We start from the raw sequence: 26,241 nt of genomic DNA, 5'->3' as shown, positions 1-26,241 counted from the left end.
TACTTAGAATGAAAATCTATTTGATTTATGAAATATTTAACATGAAGCCCACGAAAGGCACTCTGTCATTCCCCTTGATTAGACAGGGAGTAGAAAATAAAAAGCTTGTGAGTCAAGATTAGGACAAGGAGAGACCACTCAGCCATTACTATTGTGGGGAAAATGAATTAATTTATTACGAATCAAATCAGAATAGGGTAACTGAAAATAAACGAAATTCTTAAAACACTTTCTTCCCACCCCTCCATTCTTTCTGGGCTCAGCTTCACTCCCATTTTTTCAATCTCCTATCTCCAAAGAACACAGAGGGTTGAGGAATGGAGGTTTTGGTCAGTTCATCAATTGTTGTCTCTACTGCTTTTTCCTCAGGGGAAGGATTCTTTATGCTCATATTTTCTCCACCACAGTCCTTCATGGGCTGTAGGTGGACAGCCTTCCTCTCAGTGGTCTTCACCACAGGCTGCAGGGGAATCTCTGCTCTGGTGCCTGGAGCATGTCCTCCCCCTACTTCTTCCCTGACTTAGGAGTTTGCAGAGTTGTTTCTCTCACATATTCTCATGCCTCTCTGGCTTCAATGGCTCCTGAGCAGTAACATTTTCCTCCCGTCAGATACATTATACCAGAGGCGTTACCTTGACCAGTGAGTGGCAGGTGGGTGTTGGAGCCGTCTGGCATTGGCCTGGAAAGACAGGTGGAAAGCTTCCAGCAGCTTCTCACAGCAAGCCACCCTTGCAGCCCCCTGATACCTTGACTTGTGGCCATGCAAACCCAGTGCAACCCAGCATACCCTCCAATAAGTGGCTTCAGCTGGAGAGCGGAGTGTGCCACTTGGAGCACTTGTGTTCGCCCAGCCCACTAAACTGAGGGTGGTTAATCTGTGAGAAGTCTGTAGCTTCTTTCCAGAAGTTGCATTTTCAGATGGGAACTCTGTGGTACCCGCAGTTAGACTGGAGAATCCCCCCAGTGCCACACCCCTAGGCTGCTCACCTGTTCTCTTCCACAAAAAACATTTTTTACCCCAAAAGTGCCTGCAATTCAGTAACTCCCTCTATAATTTGTGTTATATGATCTAGCCCTATGATTTACAAAGTACGTCATTGAAACACACTGACGTATGTCCTCATGGGTTTAATCCTGCACTGTTGATGAAAGGGTTGGTTCCACCCTTTTATGATAGCACACAACCCTGTGGTGCGCCAGTTTAGCTCATCAATCTGTCCAAAAGAGATTAATTACCAGTTTTGGTGGAATTAGCTCTGTGGTAGATTGTGCCAGCAAAAAGGTCACCGTAGTAGTAGTGAAGAGGCAAAGAGTGGGAAGGGCAGGTACCATTTCTTTCCGTGGCGGTATAGATTTGAGTCAGATTGCAATGGCCATATCACTCTTGGCTTGCATTGCTCATGTCTGCAGTAACCACCAGGTGTTTTTTGGAAGGGGATTATTGTTTTCTTCTGTGGCTTGCCATTTGTTGATGCTCTTTGAAATGATACTGCTGATAAGTATTGGCCTTTTTACTGTGCTGGGAAAAGATGCAATTTCTTTTTTGTCAAACTGTCAGAATGTGAGAAATAAGCCTGCTAGCTGAGAAATTACACTGTGCTTGTTTCCTTATTTTGGTGAATGATCTTGTATCACCAGATTCTGTAAAGTAACTATTATTGAATTGGACAAGAAGACTGCACTGGTTGGTGTGGAGGGAGCAGGCAGTACTGCAAATTGATTTGTGCTCAGTAAGTTGGTTTTTCCAAAACAGTAATTACTATAGGCCAGAAAAGCTGCAGTGAGCATCTATACAATCTGGACTCCAAGGCTGATCTTGAAGGAGTTTTAATTCTTCAGGTTAAGAAATTCTGAGGTTTTAGACACCTGGTTTTACATCACTAATCTCCAGGTTTGAGCATGTCCAGAGAAGATCTGGGTCAAGTGTTCTTGATATGTAATAGTATGTGGACTTCGAGTATTAAGGGAGAAATGTGATTCTGAAACAAGTCAATAGGATTTTTTAGTCTTCCTTCTCTTGGGAAGAGTCTATTTTTCTTTTTATTTTACAAAAGTATCAATAGATCACATTCTTTATTTGAGTAGGGCAAGGTAATCTGTCCACACCTCATAGTGTTTCCTGATCTGGTCATAAACAGGGAGGGTGGTAACCCCCAACAAACACCATCTGTGGTGAATGTGAAAGCAGCTTTTTTTAGTCAATCAAGAATTCAGAATTTTTTTTTCCTTAACTGATCAGTATGTGACAGTGTCAATGAATTTTGCATCTGTTCTTCAAAGCAAGTTATTTTATATTATCATTCTCTTTTGGACATTTTAATACAATAAAATCTTTTCCTCCAGTTTGGGAAAATGTCTTTATCCCAACAAATGGAAGCTACTCTTTAAATATATTATGCAAATATTGCAGAAAAGCCTACTTATCATTGTGCACTGCCTGAACTTTTCAGTTTCTAACAGTTTATCTACAGCATGGAAGCCTTTATTTTCAGAACTGGTTCTTTTCCATACTGTGTCTCAGTGCCTGGCAGGTTTTCAGGTTAGTTATATAACCTGCGATAGGAGGAAGGTCAAGCTGCCAGAAAAGTCGGCCATTTTTTCAGTGTAGAAGTCACTCTAAAGTCTGTGATGTTATGAATTTACATACTGAAAGAAACCCTTTGCTTTAGGGAATTTTGTGACCTTCCCATAGTGACCTAAAAAGGCAAAAGTCACCTTGAGCATGAGTGGGTTGTGTAAGTAGTGTAGGAATATGTAGCTTTGTGTTCCATGGGCTTAGTAATTTGCTTATCACATTTTAGCAGGTTTAATAGCCGTACCTCTGGCTACCCCTGGGAAAGGACTGGATTTGATTACCAGGGTAAGAACTTCATAGTATTCTGGTGCAATACATTTCACTTAGATTTCTCAGAACTCTTAATTTAACATGGAGCAAGGTTAGTTTGTGTGCTTCTGTGTACTTTTGGCTTTCATGTTCTTTGCAATCTAGGTCAAGAGGTGAATTACAATTGCAGTGTTCTTCTAACCCTGAAGCCTCCATTTGTTTTCCAGGTCACCATAAAGCATTTGCTTTCACTGTTTTGGAGTTTCCTGGGTGTAAATGATTTTTTATAAGGGAACAAAGCTTCAGTGGAGGTGAAGGATAGACTGGAAAGGACAGGTCAATATTTCAGTGTTCTGTTTCAAGTGTGTAAGTGGAGATGGCTGTGGCCAAAGTCCGCATGGCTGCCTATACTTTTGGAACAGTTAAAAATTGGAGTGCATTCCAATTACCAGTGGAGATAATAAAAACCAACACATGAGCTTTGCTAGCATTAGTTTAGACAGTAAGTGCGCTGCAGTGAACAGAACTTCTTAAAGTATGTGCTCTTTTTTGGAAATTCTGTACTTTGATTTTTTTTTTTTACTATTTATTTTTAAATTACATTAATATTTGAAAGGGCTAAAATTCAATGTTGGTAAACCTGGATAGGAAATAAGAATTTCATAATACTCCGGGTTTTGGAAGTAAACTAGTACATTCAGGTGTCAAACTGTTGCTTAAAATCTTTTTGAAAAGTGCTAGTGCAACAACTTTTTTTGCAGTAAGATAAAACCTGTTCAGTTTTATCAGAGATGGAAGGGATTTGTTCCACTGAACATTGGTTAGGACGTGTCCTGCATATCTAATTTCTGTATTAACAGGCATGTGATGTACACCTGAGCTTTTGTGTTATGCATTGCTTCCTCCTACAACTAAACTAGAGAAATTTTCTGGACCTGTTTTAGAAGTTTACATAGCATTTCTTAATTTATAGAAAAGCATTTCCCTTCCTGTTCATTCTCATGCATTTCTTCTTTAACATCTGTATGTTTGTGGCTCTTTCACAGACATGAAAAGTAACGGCTGTAAAATTCTCCCACTGAAGGTTTGTACCCTTTCAGAACATAAACCCGTATCCCTTCAGAATAAAACCAGAAATGTTGAAAAAACTGTATGTAAGCTCAGATGGAGAAATTGTGAAGTATGAATATATGTTATTAATTCTTCAGTGATGGAGATGAAATATCTACAGTACAGGTTACTTAGGAACAATTCCTCTAAGGAAAACTTGGATTTTTCTATCTGTTATTCTGTTATCTATCCGAAGTACGAAATCCATGACCTAGGAAATGCTTTATTTTTTATAGTAAGGAACCTGTGGAGTTCAGTGCTTGCAGATAATTTTTTTTTGTTTTGTTTTGGTTGGTTTTTTTTTTTTTTTTTTTTTTTTTTTTTTTTTTTTTTTTTTGTTGTTCTTTCTCAGTGCCAGTGTTCTACTGATCTTATCGGTGAGGGGTAAACTGTGCTGCAATTGAGAGAGAGAGAAAAAGTGATTGAAAAAACAGAAATAAGAGGGCCATTTGCATCAGACAGAGAAATAAATAAATAGGTAACTTGTTCATATAGGCTGCTCATTATTTCAGGCCTTGTATAGTTCATAAAACATGATCATGGTCTGAATGGTTGCAGTTTTGCTGTGCACTGAAGATACAGAATGTCATAGCAAACATCTCAATTTCACAATCTGTGCAGTTCTGAAGTACTGGGGAAGTATCCAGAGAATTGCGATACTGAATTTTATAGCGCAACTGGCATTGAAAATAGTTAGTGGCTTGATTTCTAATATACTGGATTCATTAAAGAATGGGCTAAATGTTGTCGTGCTATGTTCTCTGTAGAGTTTCCTCTGCTTTGAAATTTTCTGTCTATAAATCCTGTGACATCAAGTGATTTTTTTTCATTCTTTCTCTTTCACACTTTGTTCTAGAGACTAAATAAGCTCATTTTTTTCTAGAAGTTTTAAAGCTGAAGAAAACATTGTGGCTTTTAGCAGATATTACCTAATATTTTTTCCCTTTTTCCTGTCTCATGGGGGAAGTATGACTACATAGGCAAAACTGAGACATGCATTTAAAAGAAAATATTCTACATAGTAATTTTTGCCATCCAGGTTTCAGAAGGGTCTTTGGGGGAAGAGGTTGCATTTCAGTTTTGTTCTTTATAAGTCTTGCTATTAGTGAACTCAAAAAGTTGAAACCATCCAAGTCTTAATGGGGGTGATCAAGCCAAGGATGGCATCTGGATTATTTGTTTTATTTGCGTTGCCTAGGGATAATTCCTGTGACTTTCCTTCATTACTTTTCAGTAGATGACAGGCCAGGTCTAGTTTACTGTGCTTTATCCATGTTTTTTTTAGAGAGTATAACTGTTTGCTGTTTACTGCTCTTGTACAGTATCTCCCAAATCCTGTGAATGTTTCCTTAAAGGTCTCTATGAGAAACTTAATTTTTTTTTTCTCTAGCATACTCTTTCATTTGTATGACCTGAACATTTCCTAGTATGTAGTTTCTTCCGTTTATGACAAAGGAAAAAGTTGTAAATTGCTGTGATATTGACAGTTCTGCTTTAATTGCTTTGTATTTCCCTCTTTTATTTCAAGGCTTTTGTAACCTGAGGACACCTGTGTAAAATTAATTTTCATCATATAGCCATGGTGCTTTTCAGTGACTAGGGTTCTTTTACTGGTTGAAATTCCTTTCTGTAAGCTTGTTGCCGATAAATTTACTGTTGAGGAGTACTTTATTTCAGCAGTAGTGTGTTTTTCTTCTAAACCATGAAGAAAATAATGAGTTTGTGGGGGACAATGTGGCTGTTTCTATTTTTACAATTTAGAATTTGGGTTTTTGCATTCTTTTGAACTTAATTCCACCAACCTCTCTTTTTCAGTGCCAACACTGAAACATTGTCAAAGCAAAATTCCTCAATGCTGCATTTGCAACATTTGAAGGAATTTTTACTCCAATTCTTTACTGTATCCATAGGAGACAGTATGAAAAAGCTTGCATTTTTGGCATTGGAGGTCCCACTTTGAAACAGAAAAGTGTTACTAGTAATCGTGTTGGTTGCTCTTTCAGCAGCAGCATCTCCTATTTATTTTTGTAATTCTGCACTTTTTTCCCCCTTCTATTAGTCTGTCTTTATTCCAGAATCCTACCTTTGCAGTTGTTGCTCTATGGCTTGTCAAGTGCAGTGGTAAAGTAAAAATAATTTTTAGGCTTTTTGGGTGTTTTTTTTACTATTTTGTTTGATGAGTATGAGGTTTTCAGGAACAGTTATGTCATTGTAAGTGGCTTGTTCCCAAATGAAACGGTGCGGGAAATTTCAAAAACTTTTCCACTTGCAGTACTATATTGTCACCAGTTGCAGTATTTTTCCTGCTGCACTAAGAAATTTTAAGAATACCTAAGTAAACTTTTAATCATAAAATACCTAAAGTAAACTTTGGAGAGCTTTATTGTGTGTTCTTTGTTTTTCTGCTTTCATCATATGAGCTGTATTATCTGTCAGAAGCTTTCTGTTGACTGGAGTTTTAATTATGGTGTACTACATGGTAATGCCTAGCTTGTCTTTTCTTGTAATGAGTTTTCTTTTGCTTGGAAATGTTTGTCTCTTGTGCTTGTCTCTTTAATTTTACCTTGAATGAAAGCTTTTGAACTTGATTGAATACATTGATCAAAAAATACCTAGAGTACAAGTCAATGTGATTGATGTTTGAAGTCTTGTAGTCTTATTTCTACAGAGATAATTATTTCCTTTATTAGTTTAAGAGGTGATATTTTTTCCTTTGTCATAAGGAAAAATGCTGGTTTAAACAGCAACAAAAAACAGGGAATTATGTAATTGTCAGCGCTTCTTCCTTTGTGGTACCTTTGTGTCTCCCCTCTCCAGTGCATGCAGGGTTAAATAGGGTTTAAAAACATGTGAGCTTTACCTGCCATTCACCAGGGTTTTTCTTTTGTGCAGATTTAATGTTATTTAGACCTGTAATAAAGGATGGTGTCCATTAGCTTGTGCTTGGATGGTGGTACAGGAACAGCCTGTTTGTGCCGGCGTTTGGTGCCAGCTGTTGAGTCTGGCAGGGGACACGCTGTTCACGAACGCCTGTTCCTTTTCACACCTTCCCCTTCCATTCTTTATCAGCTCCTCCGGCTCTGAGCGCTGCCGTGGCACTTTCTGAGCTCCGGCACATATTGGGTTTCATGTAACCTTTAGCCACCGACACTTCTGAATGTGACACAGAGGAAGAGCCGAACCGACCCGCTGCTTGTACCTGCTCAAATGAAGCCTTTCTCTGTCCCTGTTAGGAATAAAGTTCAGCTGTGCTACAGGAATCCTCTCGGAGCGGCTCCGTAGGGAAGGAGTGTTCGGATCTTGCTACAACGGTTACATATAACTGGAAAAGTAGGTCATTGTGGCAGGGAGTAGTCCAAACAGCCGCCCGGTTGCTGCAGCAACGACCTACTTTACGAAACTATTTTTGTTGATTCATATTGAAATGTTCTTCTTGAAAGTGCTATAAGGAAATGATCAGGTTAGGAGATATGTAACACTGGAAGCTGCAGGCTTTGTGGACTCCTCCTGCCCTCCTCCTTCCCCTCCGCCCCCCGCCCCCGTGGTCTTGCCCCCTGATGTTGAATATAGGAGGATTAAAGTAAATAAGGTTTGTTTCTGTTCGGGGTGACCTCTAATGGGGAACAGCTTTTTTTTGCCTGAAGGTTCTGCATAACAATAATACCTATCATTGGTGATTATGTTTCCAGAGTTCAGAGCCTACAAATCTTCCCCTATAAATATTGTCTGTAGAAATAACTTTAGAGTTAAAACAAAACAAACAAACTAGAGAACCACCTTTTTCTTGGAAAAGATAAAATCTTTCTTGAGCACTGGAACAGGCTCTCCAGGGAAGTGGTCACAGCACCAAGCCTGATGGAGTTCAAGAAGTATTTGGACAACACTGTCAGGCACGTGGTGTGATTCTTGGGGTTGTCCTGTGCAGGGCCAGGAGTTGGACTCATTGGTCCTTCTGGGCCCCTTCCAACTCAGGATATTCTATAATTCTATGTGTATCACTTTTCTGGAATGCTCATAGTTTCTCTTGATATTCAACTGCTCTTATACTAACCACTTTTCTCCAACAAGGTTTATCCACATTCAGGAAGGTGGACTTGGTGCCTGCCCCTTTTTCTTTCTTTTCCTTTTTTTTTTTTAAATTGGCAGTGTTGTTGTCTGAGTCTTCTCTTTTGCTATTAATTCTAATCCTCAGACAAGCAAACTGGAAAAAAAGTACAGTGATTCTGTATAAACAGGTGTTTTCCAATTGTCTACCTTTATTCTTTCAACAAAGTAATAAAAAAAGCTGTCGCTGGTGTTTAGGAAGTGAATTTTGGAAATCCACTCCTGTTTTCTAAAAAGAATGGGTAGACGGGGAAAGTGTAGAAGTACAGTTGTTACTGTAAGTTTAATTCTTCATAAAATCTTTAAACTATTATGACTTGGGCAGAGGTGACTGAGTATTACTCCCTAGTTATCAGAATTTTCTACTTAACTGTCCTATATAACTTTTTAAGATCAGTTTAGTTACTTCAAGTGATGTACCTTCTGTTGGTCCTGACCTTCAGTATTGCAGAGAGCTGCTGAAGTTGTGGCAGATGAAGATAGCACATTTATCCAGATGTTATTTGGATTATTTAATCTATTGTGGCTTGAGCTATACTTCAGTTCTGTTTTCCAGGACTTACTGAGCTTTTTGCATTTCCTGCATCATCTCCTACATCAGCCTCTGCAGCATGAGTTGAAGATTTACCTCCACTAGTCTGCCCACATGCTGAGATAGTTGAGGACAAAGTGGAGGTTTTCAGGATTTATGCAGCTTGATAAACAAATATGTGTTTCAGTTATTTGTTTGGGGGGGTGTAAATAGTTTTTTTTTCTTCATCATTATTGCTCAAAACCCTGAATACATTTTCATAAGTTAACCTTGTGTTCAGCTATAAATGACTAATTTCAGGTTTGAAAGACTGGTTCAGAAAATTTTAGCATTTTGATTCATAATAGTAGCAATGGTAAGTTAAGACAATGCTGAAAGTCTGACCACCATAAGGTGAGCACCAGTAAATTTTAATTAAGATTTCCAGGAGTAGCTTCAGGATGTTTTTTTTTCCATTTTCCAAACTTTCTACCAGTTTCTGTGCTTGCTAAAGGATTTCAGCTCTATCCCTAATTCTCTTCTATTTGTTTAATAGATTTTTGAGATATGGGAAGCCAGAGATGATGGAATTGTATGTTAAGGACTTGCAATTTATCCAGTATAGTTGAGAAATATATTTTTTAAGCCAGTGTTTTATTTCTAGGAAACATAAAACTGCAAAATTTTACTAGCACTAATTGTAACCTTAAAGAGGTCACTTTAATTTAAGGAGAGGAAGAAGGTTTTATTAAAGGAAGGGCCGTATAAAATCTGTCCTTTAGAATCAGATTGCAAGACTTATCTTGTTGGAGTGCTCTGTGCTTGTTCTTTTTAAATGAGCCTTAGCTGTTACTTTCTCATGGACAGCTTAGATTGCTGAAAATAACGTGGCTGAAATATTTTATAAAGCAGTCCAGCTCACATTTAATTACATCAATCCTTAAGAGATGCTAATTTAAATAAGAGAACTTGGATACATGAGAATAAGGTGGTTTAAATTTATGTATGACCATGTCTGTACTCTCAAGTAACTCTAATTTTGTAATTTGCTTCTAGGTAATATTTCCCCAGTTGTCTCCAGTACAATTTGTTTGCTCTTGGTTTTCCTTTATGGATCCAAGTAGTTTCTCTCTGGAGAGAACAGGCATAAAAAATGGAAGTCAAATAACAAATACTTTGCTTTATTAGATTGGAATTAGAGGATTAGAAAAAAATAAACACAGAATATCTACATTAAAGAACAGAAGACACTAAGAGAGAGATTTAGGAAGCTGTGAGCCTGTTAGTCTTCTATCACCAGCAGACTGGCCTTTGTAGCATGAAGTAATTTGAGATGTTCGTTTCAAGTTATGTGGGAATAATTTAGGTGAGTAATGGGTGCCCTTTGAATATGAAGTTAAGATCCAGACTTCATAGAAGCTAAATACGCCTGCTAAATACACTGTCAAGTATGGCTCACAAAATAGGAACCAACTTCATAGCGCTATTTCACGGAATCACAAAATGGGTAGGGGGGGGACTTTGGAGGTCATCAGGTCTAACCCCTCCCCTAAGGCAGATTCACCCAGAGGAGATTGCACAGGATGTGTCCAGGTGGATTTTGAGTATCTCCAGGGATGGGGACTGCAACTGCTGTGGGGCCTTTTCTAGTGATCTGTCACTCCCACAGTAAAGATGTTTTTCTTCATATTCAGATGGAGCTTCCTGTATTCTAGTTTCTGCCCATTGTCCCTTATTCTGTCACTGGGCATGGCTGAAAACAGTCTGGCCCCATCCTTTTGACACCATCCTTAAGATATTTGTATGCATTGATAAGATTCCCTCTTAGTCATTTCTTCTCCGGACTGCACAGGCTGGGCTCTTTCAGCCTTTGCTCATTAGAGAGATGCTCCAGTCCCCTCATCCACTTTGTAGCCCTCTGCTGGACCTTCTCCAAGAGCTCCTTGTCTTTCTTGAACAGTGGAGCCCAACATACCCACTCACAACCCTGGACATGTCACTCCGGATGTGGCCTCACCAGTGCAGATCATCTCCCCTGACCTGCCTGGCAGTGCTCTTCCTAATGCTTCCCAGGGTACCACTGGCCTTCTTGGCCAGAAAGATACACTGCTGGTTCCTGGTTTAACCTGCTGTCCATCAGGAATCACAGATCCCTCTCTGCAGAGCTACTTTCCAGCAGGACAACATTTAACCTGTACTGGTACTTTCATGCACTTCTCCTGTTCTCCATGACCTTTCAAAGATGATGGAGAGTGGATGATGGTTTAACAATAACATCTGCCAGCTCCCTCAGCACTCATGGGTGCACCTCATTGGGATCTATGGATTTCTGGATGTCAAGCTTGACTGAAGGATGCACCTCATTGGGATCTATGGATTTCTGGATGTCAAGCTTGACTGAAGGATGTCTAATCTGATCCTCCTTGATCAAAGGAAAATCTTCCTTTTCCCAGACTTTCGCTCTTGCCTCCCTGCTCAGGGATTCCTGGAGTCTGGCTTTAGCAATAAAGATTGAGCAAAGAAAGCATTCAGTAACTGTGCCTTCTCTGCATGCTTTGTCACCAGGGCACCCATTTGATTCAGCAGCTGAGCCCATGTTTCCCTAGTCTTCCTTTTGCTACTTGTAGCAAAAGGTAGGAAATAAGTCCTTGTCATTCTTGACATCCCTTGCTAGATTCCATTCCAAATGGACTTTACCATTCTTTGTCATATCCCTGCATAATCTGACAACATGCCTTTATTTCTCCCAAGTGGCCTGTCCTGTTTTCCATATTCCATAAACATTCTTCTTCTGTTTCAGTTTTGTCAGAAGCTCCTTGCTTATCCATACAGGTCTTCTGACTCTTTAAATGTGTTTCTTACTAATAGGGATGCACTGGTCCTTAGCTTGGGAGAAATGATGCTTAAATATTAACTAGCACCCTTGGACCCCTCTACCTTCTGGAGACTTAACCCATGGGATTCCTCTAAGTAGGTCCTTGAAGCAGCCAAAAGTAGATCTCCAAAAGTTCAAGGTTGTAATCCTGCCTATTACCCTGCTTCCGTCATCTTTGGGGGATTATGAATGTCTTCTGAATAGGACAAAAAAATTGTGTGTTTCCTTTCTTTGGGGAATGCTAACCTGAAAAGTTAGTTCAGCTGGAAAGAAATTAATGAGGGATGGTATGTAAGGAAATGCCAGCTTTTTGCCCAGTGTGAGATAGATTTAATTCAAATAAGTTTGTTGTTCCTAATAGAGGAGTACTGCTTGCTGTGGTTGATGTTCTGTTCTCACTCCATATCTGAAATAGTCTTTTTTCCTTAGTGTCAAAGAAGATGCACCCAAAATGACTCAGCTTGGCGAGATTAAATTTTAAACATGGTTTTCTCTTGATTATTATTCAAAGCCCTTTCATCTGTTTTCAAAGAATTGCTTTTTTTCTGCCCCCAGGAACCTCTTTTACAGCTGTATGTGGGCTTGGATGTATCTTGCATTTGTCTTCTGTCACAGCTCTGCTTTGGCTTAAAGATTATAACAGTAGTAAATATTAGGGGAAAAAAAGCCAAGTAACACACATCATGGTCAGTGTTTGGTTTTGTTTTTGCAAGTGGATCAGCTATACTAAGTTATGAAAGATGCTGTAGTCCTGAATTGCTCTCTAAAGGAGCTGTTTTTTCTTCATTGACTGTAGAGCAACCTTGCAGGAGATTAGTTAACTCCCACAGCTACTTCACTTCAGTATCTAGAGTTTTTTCCTGCTCTTGTGTATAAGTTCAAAGGATAATACCTTTACAAAATGTATTATTGTATACCACTTTAGGATGTGGAAGTTGGATGTGAGAGTCGTTGAAACAATGTGGTGTACAATAAGGGATGTCTCTGTGACCTTGATTTGGTAACAGGAAAATACTACTGTGGCTGGCTGCCAAAGGATGCTGTGGAGTGTACATAACACTTAAATCCTGTCTGAGCTTAATCGTCTTACAGTTTCATAAGAATATACTGCTTGCAGTAAGACACATTGGTTGGTGACAATCAAACAGGAAAATATACTGGTAAAATACTGCATATTTGTATAAAGGGACATCAAATTTGAGATACTTCTCAGTGCCTCATACTCTGGTTTTTGATTTGGTATTCGCATTGTGATTCCTGTTGAAATTAATATGAGGCGTATATTTGCCTTTTACTGAAATCTCCTTATAACCTAATCAGACATATGGCAAAGTATGTGTGAAAGAAAAGTGCTCTTGCTTTCTCTCTGAAGAGAAAGAAATGGTATATGATTTGTGTGATTAATACATTAGGGTCTAATACTGTAAATTGTACTCTCTCTAGTAAAATGGGGTTGTTGTTAAACCTTTTTCTTGAATCCAGCTCTACTAAACTCTGAAAGATGAAGGAGGAGTATCTGATAGCATTGTTGGAGAAAACAACTGAACAGGGTAATAAAGCTAGCAGATATTAGGCTGCCTAAAATAATTCTGATAGACAAAGTCTGGGGAGCAATCAAATACCCATAACAACATGAGTCTCTTGTTTGACAGAGCTTTTCTATTGATGGAAATCAATGGATTGGTGTGAGGACTAGTGGATAAATAAAAGGTATTTAAAAAGAGAGGTTAAACACAAGTTTGGATGGGTTGCTGGAAGTTGACCAGTTGTGGGTAAAAAGTATTAAACTTAGGGACAGAACAAGTTTTAGCACTGTTCCTTTTCACTCAAATTCTTAAAGTTCCTCTCAGAATGAGAAAGGCTAGCTAAATTCCTGTGTTTTGTGTGTCTGGGCAGTCTAACCCTCCTGCTAATGGTCAAATTCAGAATCTGGATTAGTTTAGAAAACTTAGTCTTAATGGTTTAGCTCACTAGCATTTTCAGATGTGAATAGCAGCTGCAAGAGAAGTCACTGCATTTTAAGTCCCCTCAGTTCCCAGTAACTGCCCTCATTTTGTACTGGCAAGGATGCTTATATGTGATTGTGGTTTCTGAGTGTTTATTACTCCTAAAAATAACCTCAAACAAGACTTAAGGGTAGCCTTAAATAGTGTGTCTATAGGTATCCTTCTTGCAGGTCTCCTCCCTAAATAAAATTCTTACCTTTCTAACAGGCTGCTTCTGACTTCTTCCCTGTATAGTCTTTAATCATGTTAATAATGCCGAGCCAGGAGCATTGCGTAATGCAGTGCTTGCTTTAGGTCATTTTGTTAATGGTTAATTGTGTTGACAATTACTTATTGAAGTTTTTGAATAGCTACTTTGATGGTATCAGTTTCTTTCAGTTGCCTGGTAGCTGAAATTATGAGCTGTATTATGCAATTATTGCCAGTTTCTAGCAATTAATTTCTATTTTAGACCCCAAGCATACCTTGTATGATTGACAGCAAGGAAGGTTTGTGGAGTTTCTTGGAGTCAATTGCTAAGATTTTATGTGCATGTCTTTTAAAGAATGAAGTCTTCAGCAGCTTTCGTGAAAGTTCTGAAGATCATAATTAGATGTCTCTGGCAAAATGTGTGTAATGCTCTCTAAGAATGTTGCTTGCAGACAGAGATGCTTTACATCAGTATCTTCTCCATGTTAAAATACGTAAGTCTTTTCTGCCTCCCTGTATCATGTCAGTTATGCATGTATCTCACATCATTTGCTAGTGTGAAATCATTAGTGAACATTTCCTTCTGGTTTGCCTAAGGGATGTTTGACACTAGATACAGAAAATCGGGCTCATAATTTTTATCAGATTAGAGTATCTGGGCATCCTTTTTGTGTCTCTTAATGAAGTTTTTAGCTCATATAATTCATTCAAAGTGCAAAAGAAAGTGCTTTCCCATTGACTGTTGAGGGATAGAAGTTAGTTTAGATTGCAGACTCAGAAATGTGACCTGTTATTGTAAGGGGAGAGTTAAATATCTTTTCATTGCCAGAGTCTTGTATATAGTAGAGTTTAACCCTAGTAGCTCTTACTTCATAGCTGCTATGAAGAAACTTTGCCTCTAGAGCTCATTTACTGAAAAGAAATACTTTCTATGAGATGGAGGTTTCATATTCATTTTCAATTCATAGACTAATTTACCATTCCTGTGAGAGGAATGTGTTTGTGAGCATTTTGGTGGATCTTTTCAGAGAGAAAGGTCAAGTAATTTTGCATTCAGTTAAAGATGCTGTGCTACTTCTGCAAGTTTTAGGCGACTAATGAGAAAAAGAGGAGGTGAAAACTTTGTTTATGACAAGTAGTTGATGAGATTATTATGTTTCTTGGTAAGGTGTGTTTTTAAAAGTGATTATTTAAGAAGGTTCATATTTAATTGAGCAAGGCTTTTTGCAGGGGAGATTGGACTAGATGACCTTCAAAAGTCCCTTCCAACCCAAACTATTTTGTGATTCTATAAATCTGTGTAAAGGCTTTTATGTTAGACAACTTCTATTAACACTTTAATGAAAAAAATGCCTTTAGATGTAGTATACCATAAATACAGTGGATGAAAACAAAAGAGGTGATTAATTATTTGCATCACATTTTGTTAAAACACATTTGGTTCAGCTGAAAGAATCAAATATGATAAACAAATGGCATGCTTCTTCAGAGTACCTGTGAGCTGATTGTGTGTTCTGGAAGTCAAAAGCAGTATTCTTTTGCATTGCTATTACTCTAAGTATTGTAAGGTCCCTAGAGTTTGATTTGGTCTGTTATTTTTGAACAATGCACTTTCTGTGAGTCTTGCAACACAAGCTGTGGTTGGACTGTGTTTAATTTGTTCTGATTTTTATTGAGGTAAGGGGGAGTGTGTGTGTCCCCTGGCCACCCTCCTGCTTTCTTCCTACATATATTTAACAGTTTGAGTATATACTGTTATTTTTGTTAAGTACCTGAAAGAGTTTTATGGAGATTGAAATGCTGGAGTGTGGTGAGAGATAAGAGAGATAATAGAGGGGATTTGGGGAACGAACAAATACAGATTAAACAGTATTAAGGGCAAGTTTAGGGATCTTGGATGTGAATTGGAGACTGGGTCAGTGCATGTTATCTTCTTGAATAGGATTTTGTTCCAAGCCCAGACTAGAAGTTACATGTTGTGATCAGTCAGGTAGGAAGAAAAGAGACTGAGAAAATAGAGGGAACTGAAATGCCAATAGGAAAAAAATCAAGTTTCCTGAAATACAGGAATAGTTATGAATGTTTTATGTCACCAGTTTCTTTCCATAGCCTTTCCCTCTACTATGTGAGATGAGTTTAGACAACAAACAAACCAGTGTCACAACAACAAAACTCCATACAACCAAACCACAAAAAAAAAAAAAAAAAAAAAAAAAACAAAAAAACCCCAAAAAACAAAACAAAACAAACAAAAAAAACCCCCAAAAAACCACCTGACCCCCTGGATTATTCCAAAGGTATCCAGGACAGTATTGCAGTTTGTCTTCCTAGTGATTTGTGAAGTATATGTGAATGCACATGCTCCTTGAAAGTGTGATTCACATGGATAAGACTAATGAATAGTGTCTGTCATTCCAGGTTTAAAAAAACCGTGAGAAAATGAAGCTATAATTTTCAGAGTCCAAATAGAATTGACTTTGTCCTGGGGACATGGAGCTCAAGTTCTCTCTGATAGAAGCATATGCAACCTTCATCTGATTCTTAAAATAACTCCTGCATGGTTTCTAACTGAGTATAGAAAAGTTTCTTCTTCTTCTTTTCTAGCTACTGCAGAGTTTTTTCAAAACAAAACTGAGCAAAGTGAGAAAAATTAGGCATTTCTGGTTTGTTCCAGTCATTAAACATCTAAACATAGTTTGCCAGCCAAGAAGCCATTCTATTCTTTTATGCTGGCTGCCAAGAGGCTTGTTCTTATTCTTTCAGGTCAAGTGAGCCACACATTTTATGTATTTAATAGCAACCAGGGGAGGTTCCTCCCAACCTTTCAGATATTATTTTTAAGTTTTTTCCCCATGTAAAGTTGGAAGCAATGTGTGTTAGATAGACATCACTTACGTATTGCTAAATACTTAGAAAATGGATATTAGCAGGTTTACAGCAATCATGTATGCTATATCCCTCCCAGAAGGCATAGCATTTTCACTGTATCTGGTTAGCTTTTAGGATTTGTCTTCAAAATTTACATGCATATGAACTCTTGATTTTTGTAAACCTGGTTGCTCAGTGCTTCTGTCTTCATAACACGGTGGGTGCTTGCGGAGGCGCTCGTGTCCTTCCGTGGTAGCTGTGCTACTTCTCAGCAGGCGCAGTTTCCAGCTGTCATGGCACTGCTTCCCCTGCCTCGCTCTCAGGCAGTTGTTCTAGAGGTGTTATCGCTGTGGCCTTGCACCTGCAGTGTCATTACAGCAGCCTTTCTCAGGAATAATGGACTGCAGTGTGGGAATTGCCTCTTTTTTTTGCCCCCTTTGGGTGTAACTTGTGTTTATGGCAGGGGATGCAATAATGTGTGAGCGCAGAAATTAGTGATCAGCAGGTGCCGACTCAGCAGTTGCCATGATCAGCATGTGCTCTGCTGAGTGCCAGCAGCATGGTAAGGAGGAATGGCTGAGAGGGCTTGAGCAGCTCCTGGTGAAATGTATGTTGTTAGTACAGAATTACAGAATGGTTGGGGTAGGAAGGGACCTCTGGAGATCAGCTAGTCCAGCTGTCCCTGCTAAAGCAGGTTCACCTGGAACAGGTTGCACAGGATCATGTCCAGATGGGCTTTGAATATATCCAGGAAAGGAGACTGCAACCTCTCTGGGCAGTCTATTTCAGTATTCTGTTACCCTCAAAAAATTTTTTTCTTATATTCAGATGCAGTTTCCTGTTTCATTTTGTGCCTGTTGCCCCTTGTCTTATTGCTGAGCATTGCTGAAAAGAGTCTGGCCGTGTCTTCTTGACACTGTGTTTAAGATACCTGTATGAATTGATAAGATCCCCTCTCAGTAATTTCCTCCAGACTACACAGGCCCAACTTTCTTAGCCCTTCCTTGTAAGATGTATGCTGCAGTCCCCTCACCATCTTTGTAGCCCTCCACCAGAGCCTCCCCAGTAGTTTCTGGTCTTTCTTGGGCTAGGGAGCCCAAAACTGGACTCAACACTCCAGATGTGGCCTCTCCAATGCAGAGTAAAGGGAGAGGATCACCTCCCTCAACCTGTTGACCATGAGAAAAATATTATGGAGGAGCCACTTGTTGGACTGGAGAGAGTCCAGGGGAAGGGCACTCATCTGGGGACCTCCAGCACTTTTCTTTCCATCTGGCTGCAAGGTAGAGTTCTTTTTTTTCCTCTTTCCTTTTGTTTTTATTTCTTCCCCAAACCACTTTCACCATTGGAATTATTATAGTTATTGTATCTACTAATAAATTTTTGCACATATGAGCCTGTCTCAACATTCTTTGTGTAGCTACCTGTTTCCCTTAAACACTTGCAGATTTGCAGCGCCCCATTCTTCCCCCCCCCTTTTTTTTTTGCCTGATGTGCTAATTTGCTTATTGAATAATTCTGGTGAAGTTACAGCCAAGATGCATATGTTATATAGAGGGCTGTTTCTATAAATGAAGGGCGGAGGGATAGTCATGACTGTGTACTCCTGGTATGCTGCTTTTAGTAACAGTTCAGTGTTGTAAGAAGGGCTTGGGTTAAGTTTAGTAGCAGTGTGCCAACAGCTGATTATCTCTTTGTTCGTTGGTGTTTTTTCTGTACTGTAGGTGTTTTTCTGTCTTTGGAATGACAAGAGACTTGTAGTTTTAGTTAAGACTAGAGTGTGTTTTAGTCCATTCCAGAGCTGAATAACATTGAGGGGAAAACTGAAATGACAATGCGGTTTGGTTTTATGAATTATGTATTGTGGAAGATATTACATGGTATAATACCACTGTAAGCCAAGTGTAATTAGGATGTGACCATGCATGCAGCACTAAAATATGCACCAAGTCTTCAAGGTCTGATAATTGTTGTTGATTATTCTTCTTAGTTACCTTTTGCTATTGTAAAATTGTCTGGTTTGCCTCAGAAAATAAATGTTCTTTTAAATTCTTGCAGATTCCTGCTTCAATGTCTCGAGGATCTTGATGCCAATCTGCGGAAGCTGAATTCACGTTTGTTTGTTATCCGTGGACAGCCAGCAGATGTTTTCCCCAGGCTTTTTAAGGTAAATGCCACCTTAGTTGTTGTTTCTATCCACAAATATGACCAACAAACTAATCACAGCTAGGAATATTTCTTGTACTATTTCATTCAGTGCAAGTTATTCATGCAAATACTGATCTATCCTTTTGCAGTTTTTCATTAAGGTTATTTGTGTTAGTTTTGAATTGTTCCTCTCTAATGTACTTATCACCAACTGAGCTGCGTTGCTTTAAGACTTTACTGGTTTTTGTTTTTTTTCTTTCCAGAAACAGAATTGATTTCAGATGTTTTGCTAAGTGTAGGTACTGTATATTACTGCATTTTCCTTTACAGGTTCCCTTTGTAGTACTGAAATAAAATTTTGTGCACATGAATGCATGTTCAAAGCCTGACCTGTAAAAGCAATGTTTTATTTAGGCCAAACATCTGTTGTGATTGCTTTTTGGCCGTTAAAGGTGATTTAATAAGCTTTTTTTCTAGTAGTAAGATTGTTAAAAGCACAGTGTAACTAAAAAGTGATTTCTAGTCAAAGAAATTTAAGGCTTTTGTGGAATGGGGTCTTACTGAAAGAATTAAAGCTGTGCGTGATTGCTACTGATGGTAATATGTTGTCTATGGATAATAGTGTATTTAAGGTAGTAATACTCTAATAGTATTGTAAAAATGAACACTTGGCATTGATTTGAAGAGTTTTTTCAGAATGATTGAATTGAGGTGACTGAAACAAGTGAAACTGGGGGATGCAAAAGGAGATATCCATTTTTCCAAAGAGGTTGTATGTTCATTATTTTTAGTCCCAGGTCTTCAACACCAACCTGAAAACTCAAACCACATTTCTGTCTTCATTATTGCGATTTTGTTGTGAAATGCTAACTGGATGATACTTCTGCTGGTCTTTCCTTGATTTCCTCTCAGTGAAGAATTTCCTGGAGGAGTACTGTGGCATTAGCTACTGCTTGCAACCCCTCAGATATTCAAGCTTGTTGTATCTGTCTGCGAAACTTAGTTTGGTTGCATTTAAGTAGGAGCAAAGGTCTTCCTGTTGTGTGTTGCCTTCTGGATTTGAGCAACCTCTGACAAGTCTTCTTAAATGCTTTAATGACTACTTTGACTGCTTCTGTTTCAGATTTTGCTGCTAGGCTGATCTTTCTATGCCTGGCAGCATTGGATTGCCACATTTTTAGAATATTAATTTTAGCTCTGAGAAGAAAATTAAAATATCTTGTAATATAGATACAGCGTACAGCAATCAAAAAAGAACATCTGTCTGTGTCTTCTGGTTCCTCAAGTTAGTGTCTTTATCATATATTGGTTCACTAAGGGGCTTTTCAGGACATCCTCTATGCTTGAACAAGTTACTGAAGCTCTTGAGGTTTTCTTCACTTTTAAGTGAAGTTGACCTGGAACATGCATCTATGTCTTACAATTATATTTCACAACTTCTTTTGTCAGAGCAGTAGCTGTACATCAGACACTTGCAGTGCAGTGAAGGGCTTGTAATACTGAACAAAGCTTTTCAGATCATCCCTATTAAATGTTTCAAAGGTGAGCAATGATCCTGACCCTGAAGAACGAACACATGTGGAAAATATAAGTTCAGTTAAGTTTGGAAAAATAATTTCAGTGAAGTCATTAACTTAGGTAGGAGATAGTGGAACTTGTGTAGAGCCCTATCACAGATGCCAGCATCGGTGGATTTCCTGGGAATGAACGTATCGCCGCTATTTCTTGGTAAGGCTTTCCTTTTCACAGTCTGAACAATTCCTTCAAAAGGCAGAACAGTGATCTGTGTTTATCCTTACAAAGATCTCAAACACCTTTAGGCTCTTTCATTTAAGTTTTGGCTTGTTCTTGCCTCATTCTCTTCAGTTTGTCCTACTTTCTATCTATAGCTCTTTGGGCTGGGCTCAATAAAGAAAATAGAATTGAAACAATCACTAATTTTTTTAATGCATCAGTGTTGCTAAAACCATTCAGCAGTATGAGTGTGTGCAACGTTATCTGTGTCTGTGATTCTTCTAATTGGCTGGCTCATGTTGATGTGATCTGGGTGTATTCACATTACCAGCAGTTGTCTTAGAGTTTCTTGACTTCCTTAGGCATGTGACTCTGTTTCTTGGACACTCTTCTTTGCAAAACGCCGGGGGAAAGAAAGGTTTAGAAAAGTATCTGCTGCAACTCGTCAGACAGTGGTTTTATGTTACAGAGCATTATGAAATGGGAAGTAAATGTTACGTGATGGGGTAGGAAGTTGCTTGAGGATTCAAGGCCTGCTGGGTTAGTCTTGGCAGACTTAAGAATGGTGGGATCCCAGCCTTGTTTCAAAGAGCAAGCACTCTTTGGAATCATCTGTCCTCAGGGCTGGGCTTCATCTAGGAGAGAGCTGGAGTTCAGAAGTGAAATCACACCCTTGGTGATTAGCATTGAGTGCCCTTGTCTCTGGTGTAAATCCAATTCTCTGAAATAATATGGTGTATTAAATCAAGTCATTAAGATTCTGAGGGATTAGAAAGGTATTTGATTGATGTGATGGCTTTCTAGGATCATCTTGTGCAAACTTCACGTTTCAAATTTCCTACTGTTGCAGAAGCTTTAGCCATTATTGATCCCTTTGTTGCCTTCTTTTTCCTCACCTATGACTGTTGGCCTTGGTAACAGCATCTCTGACATAAAGAATATTGAACTTCAAGGTATAAGGCATTCTCTTTGTAGAAGACAGCCTTTTTTTCTTTTTTTTTCTTTTTTTTTTTAATTAAGAATTTGAAGATTTCTGAGTGAGGAGAAGGGATTTGGAAAAGGTAAAGAAAGTGTTTGGTGATAGGACAGGGCAGTATTTCCACCCCCCTCCCTTGAAACTTCAGTTGTGCTCAAGCTGACAGGCATATGTAAAAAGCTTTTCTGTAGAGCAAGGTACTGCTGCTGATCCATGTTCAGAAGACAGCCTTTGTCATCTTCCCCTTCTTTTGAGTCTCTTAAGGTATGTGGATCCTATAGTTAGAGATGAGTTTTCAAAATTTGCATGGAAATTATTCCATTACATGTTGCATTAGTGAGCACCCACAGTAATAGGGTGGATGGAGGCTTTTTTATGCCTGATAGCTACTTAGATGCCAAAAAGTTGGATTTTATTTTTGTTCTTCTGGGTGCCTAATATATTTTGGATCTTTCTGTATTTCTGATAACTATCCACAGGTAATAGCTGGCGTTCCATTCTGCCCCTGTCCTTTCAGTTCTCCTTACCCTGACCCTCCATCATGCAGCTGAGTTGCTAAAGGACCACACTTTTGGTTTGTGTTGTAGGAATGGAACATTGCAAAACTTTCTATTGAATATGATTCTGAACCATTTGGGAAGGAAAGAGATGCAGCTATCAAGAAACTGGCTAGTGAAGCAGGAGTGGAGGTCATTGTTCGGATTTCACATACATTGTATGACCTGGACAAGTAAGTTACCATTTACCTTGGATTTTAAAAAAGGAGGGGAAAAAGCCCCTTGGAATTTTATGTAGTATTTATTTATATATTGTGGGCTACTTTCCACACCAAACAGTTCATAGTTAGGAAAACTACAAATTTGTTTTATGTTTCATTTTTATCCATCCATCCAAATTTTTTTACATACTGAGTAGAACTTTGAAACTTCAAAAAATTATATGTAACTGAATCTGAAATGCAGTTTTAATTTGGAGTTCCTTTGAAAATGAGGTTTATGTTAATTAGCTGTCATTTATAATTAAGTTATTCAAACATGTCTGTAACTTCTCCCAGATAACATCTGGTTTTGTTTAGTTGCTTTGTTTGTTTTGTCTTTATTTCACTTTTTGTACACAAGTTATGAGAAAGTCCTTTACGTTTTTTTAAGAACTGTTTTCTACCAATAATCTATTCAATAAGTAATTGGGGATTGTTTGCTATCCCTGTGTTGTCTTATTTAATGTCTTGTTATATTTTTCCACAGATCTATTTAAGGGATTGGTGTTAATTCCCTATTATTGAAACATAATCCACAAACTAGTTACAAGTGTAACTTGTCTTCTCTTAACATTAGGTGATTTACTGTGGTAGCTGCCCATTTTATTCTGTTACAAGCCAATGTATAAGAGACTGTTAGACATATGGGAGGGCAGTGAAATGGGAAGTATTTACTTTTTGAAACCCATAGATGACTTTTTTTAATCCCAAATTGGAAATTCTTTTTTTCCCCTCCCAGCCAAACACCCTGCTAAACAACCATTTGGTTCAATCTATCACTTTGTAGATTTTAATTTGAAGTTTTTCTTTTTTCCAAGACTTCAGATACATTTTAAATGGTAATGCAAAACACGAAACTGTGTTTTTACAACAGTCAGTGTGTATAAGCTAGATGTTAATTTCCCCCCACATTAAGACAGTTTTAATATTGACTACTGTTCTCAATACCAGAAGGGGAAAGTGAATTTCTTTGAATGTAAATACAGTGGCCTTGTATGTGACTTGGATACTTCTGTATGTAGCTCGGATCTCTGTCTGCTTTGCTTTTCTTTGCCTTGAACTGCCCATGTTCATTATATCCTTGTTCATGAGGAAATTTCTATAACCCAGGAATGAAGAAAATAAGAAAATTGACTTGGTTATAAACAGTTAATTTATAAGTCTCCCTAGTGAGGAAAGAAGGATGGTATATTTAAAGTTCTGTCTGGATTACCATGTATATTTGGGATTCTGTGTAAGCTGGAGGGGAGGTAAGGAGAGCTTTCTGGTGTGTATATTTGATAAGAAAAACTTAAATACTATTGTCTGACATGCTGCTTTTCTGTTTTTCTTTAATACAGAATAATAGAATTAAATGGAGGACAGCCTCCTCTTACTTACAAGCGATTTCAGACCCTAATTAGTAGAATGGAACCCCTGGAGATGCCTGTGGAGACTATAACCCCAGAAGTAATGAAAAAATGTACTACTCCAGTTTCTGATGACCACGATGAGAAATATGGCGTGCCATCACTTGAAGAGCTGGGTATGTTCTGAGATTGGTTTGACATTTTGAAACAAGTAAGATGTAATCTACCACTAAAAGCACAATACTTAAAACAACATGAGGTCCTGCTAGCAGGTAATTGTTAACCTGATGCAATTATGGCATACAAAAGGAAAAAAAAAAAGAGAATCAACTCTGTAAATTTTGCTTGTTTTCTGCTAAATGACAGGTCAGGTTGATCTATACTAAGTACTGTTTGGCTTCTTGTAATAGAGCATAGCCATTTTCCCAGGGTACCAAATAATTATTAAGCTACTAATTAATAGTCTTTCATGCTTCATTTTGTATTAAATATACTTTATATCTTTGTGCTTCAGGTCATTTATCTGTCATTTAACAAACTAGTTTAAAAAGAACCACCCTCTTGTCTTGGTATAGTGAAAAAAGATAGTAATAAGTTAATTAATTACTTTAGAAGGCTCTGAGGGAAAAAAGCCTTACAGTTCTATAAATGTAATTTTAAGGAATAGTATCAGCTATTGTCCTGTGAAGCTTCTCATCTCTTTCCAGTTTCCCCACACATCCCAAAATACAGCCAAATGTGCTATGACCTCCAAATTGCTAACAAAATGGTCTGGACAGATTTTGGTTAACTGTTACCACCCTCTCTAGTCCATTTGAACTCTTACAAAGCAGACCTTGGTTTTTAAAGCCTTTATAAGAAGCGATGATCTCACTATGCAGTGGTTAAACTATAGGCAGACATGTTCTCCCACACATCTGGTGAGCAATCTTGGGGCTGGTGGAAGGATGTGGGGAAAATCTGATTGCCTTCTTTTTATCTTTCTTCTGCGGCTCAAGTACGTGTTTATCATCAAATTAACAATCTCTGTTACTTAAGTTGAGGTCAGTGATACCTAGGAATCTTCTGAAGATGGCACTCACCCTTTTACCTTGGTGGAAAAGTTTTTAGACATTCTGTAAATTACAAAAGCAATTGTTGCTTCTTAATAGTAATTAAAAAAAAAAAAAAGTTATGGCTTTAGGATAGCCTGCATATTGTAGATTAGGAAAATCTGAGGGGTCACTTAATGCAAAAACAAAACCCAAACAAACCAGTGTAATTGGGACTGAAGTAAGACCATTCAGCATCTGAAATTTTTGATGTATATTAATGTAAATGTAAAGGGAAAAAATTGAGTTTTGCTGCAAGTTAGAGGTATTGGATGTGCTTTGAGAAGACTTGGCTGCGTACTGTTTTAAAACAGACTTTTTCAGGTGTCCAACTTAAGGTTTTTCTAAGGGTGCAGTAATCAAGTATCAGTATGCTGTAATTTTGTTGCCTTACAGTATAAACAAACAATCAATTTCCTTGTTTCAATTTGTCTTTCAGGTTTTGACACAGATGGTCTGCCTTCTGCAGTGTGGCCAGGGGGAGAAACTGAAGCTCTCACACGCTTAGAAAGACATTTAGAACGAAAGGTGTGTTTCAGATCACTGCAAGACTGACACATCTGGGAAACATGGTTACTCTTTAGTGTGAAAGCTAAAGGGATTTGGGCAAGTTGTGTTGAAAAAATCAAACCCACAAACTTGAACTCAGGGCCTCAGTGATGTAAATCAATAGTTTGTTTTTTAAAGGTGATAGTAAATTATCTTTGATATGAATTTTAAAGATAGTCTGTTTTACTCTTCTGTACTATAAAAAACTTAAATTTATTTTTGAAGTAATTTTATTTTAAAAAACCCATGCATTTTATAACTTTGAAGGGGAATTCTTCTGACAACTAATGTATTGCTAGTTGTCTAGGTTTCCATTGTATTTAAAAGAAAGGCACAGATAGCTCTGGAAGACAGTCCATGCCTTCTACATTGGGTTGAATTACCTTCTAGAGGTTCTGCTGATTCAAAAGGAACGCCTGTGTATCGTAGGTGACGTGACCATCTGTCCACTGTTTGGATTCAGTTACAGACAGTGTGTGATTTCTCCCCTTTCTAAGTTGCTATATAGGCTCTAGTCTGATTTTGCTGTGTGGATTTTGTTTTGTTTTGTTTTTTTAAGGCTTGGGTAGCAAACTTTGAAAGACCACGAATGAATGCAAATTCCCTTTTGGCAAGCCCTACGGGGCTCAGTCCCTACCTCCGCTTTGGCTGTTTGTCCTGTCGGCTCTTTTATTTCAAATTAACGGATCTGTACAAAAAGGTAGGACTTCTGTGTAGTCAGATACATGTTGTTAGATGCCCTGGTTATCCCCTACTTCTCCTAATAAAATGTTTTTCTTTAATGGTGATCTTCAGGTAAAAAAGAACAGCTCCCCTCCCCTCTCCCTCTATGGCCAGCTGTTATGGCGTGAATTTTTCTACACAGCGGCGACTAACAATCCACGGTTTGATAAAATGGAGGGGAATCCTATCTGTGTTCAAATTCCATGGGATAAGAATCCTGAGGCTTTGGCCAAATGGGCAGAAGGCAGGACAGGTTTTCCTTGGATTGATGCAATTATGACACAGCTTCGTCAGGAAGGTTGGATTCACCATTTAGCCCGGCATGCTGTAGCATGCTTTTTGACTCGAGGTGACCTCTGGATTAGCTGGGAAGAAGGAATGAAGGTATTGTTTCTTATTCTTGAATTTCTTAAAGTGCCTGTTAAAG

General features: G+C 38.3%; 1 protein-coding gene across 2 annotated transcripts in view; it reads left to right on the top strand.

Annotated features, from left to right (window-relative positions):
• Nucleotides 1-26,241, top strand: part of CRY1 (cryptochrome circadian regulator 1) — a 39,878-nt gene that overhangs the window by 4,620 nt on the left and 9,017 nt on the right. For both annotated transcript variants that reach the window (XM_053979095.1, XM_053979096.1), the window contains exons 2-7: nt 18,546-18,654; nt 21,933-22,075; nt 23,443-23,627; nt 24,982-25,070; nt 25,651-25,791; nt 25,887-26,198. In XM_053979095.1, the coding sequence (XP_053835070.1) occupies nt 18,546-18,654; nt 21,933-22,075; nt 23,443-23,627; nt 24,982-25,070; nt 25,651-25,791; nt 25,887-26,198 (979 nt within the window). The remainder of the gene's footprint in view (nt 1-18,545; nt 18,655-21,932; nt 22,076-23,442; nt 23,628-24,981; nt 25,071-25,650; nt 25,792-25,886; nt 26,199-26,241) is intronic.

The sequence above is a fragment of the Vidua macroura genome, chromosome 5 (assembly GCF_024509145.1).
Source record: "Vidua macroura isolate BioBank_ID:100142 chromosome 5, ASM2450914v1, whole genome shotgun sequence".
Lineage (NCBI taxonomy): Eukaryota > Metazoa > Chordata > Aves > Passeriformes > Viduidae > Vidua > Vidua macroura.
This window is presented reverse-complemented; position numbering and strand designations above follow the sequence as displayed.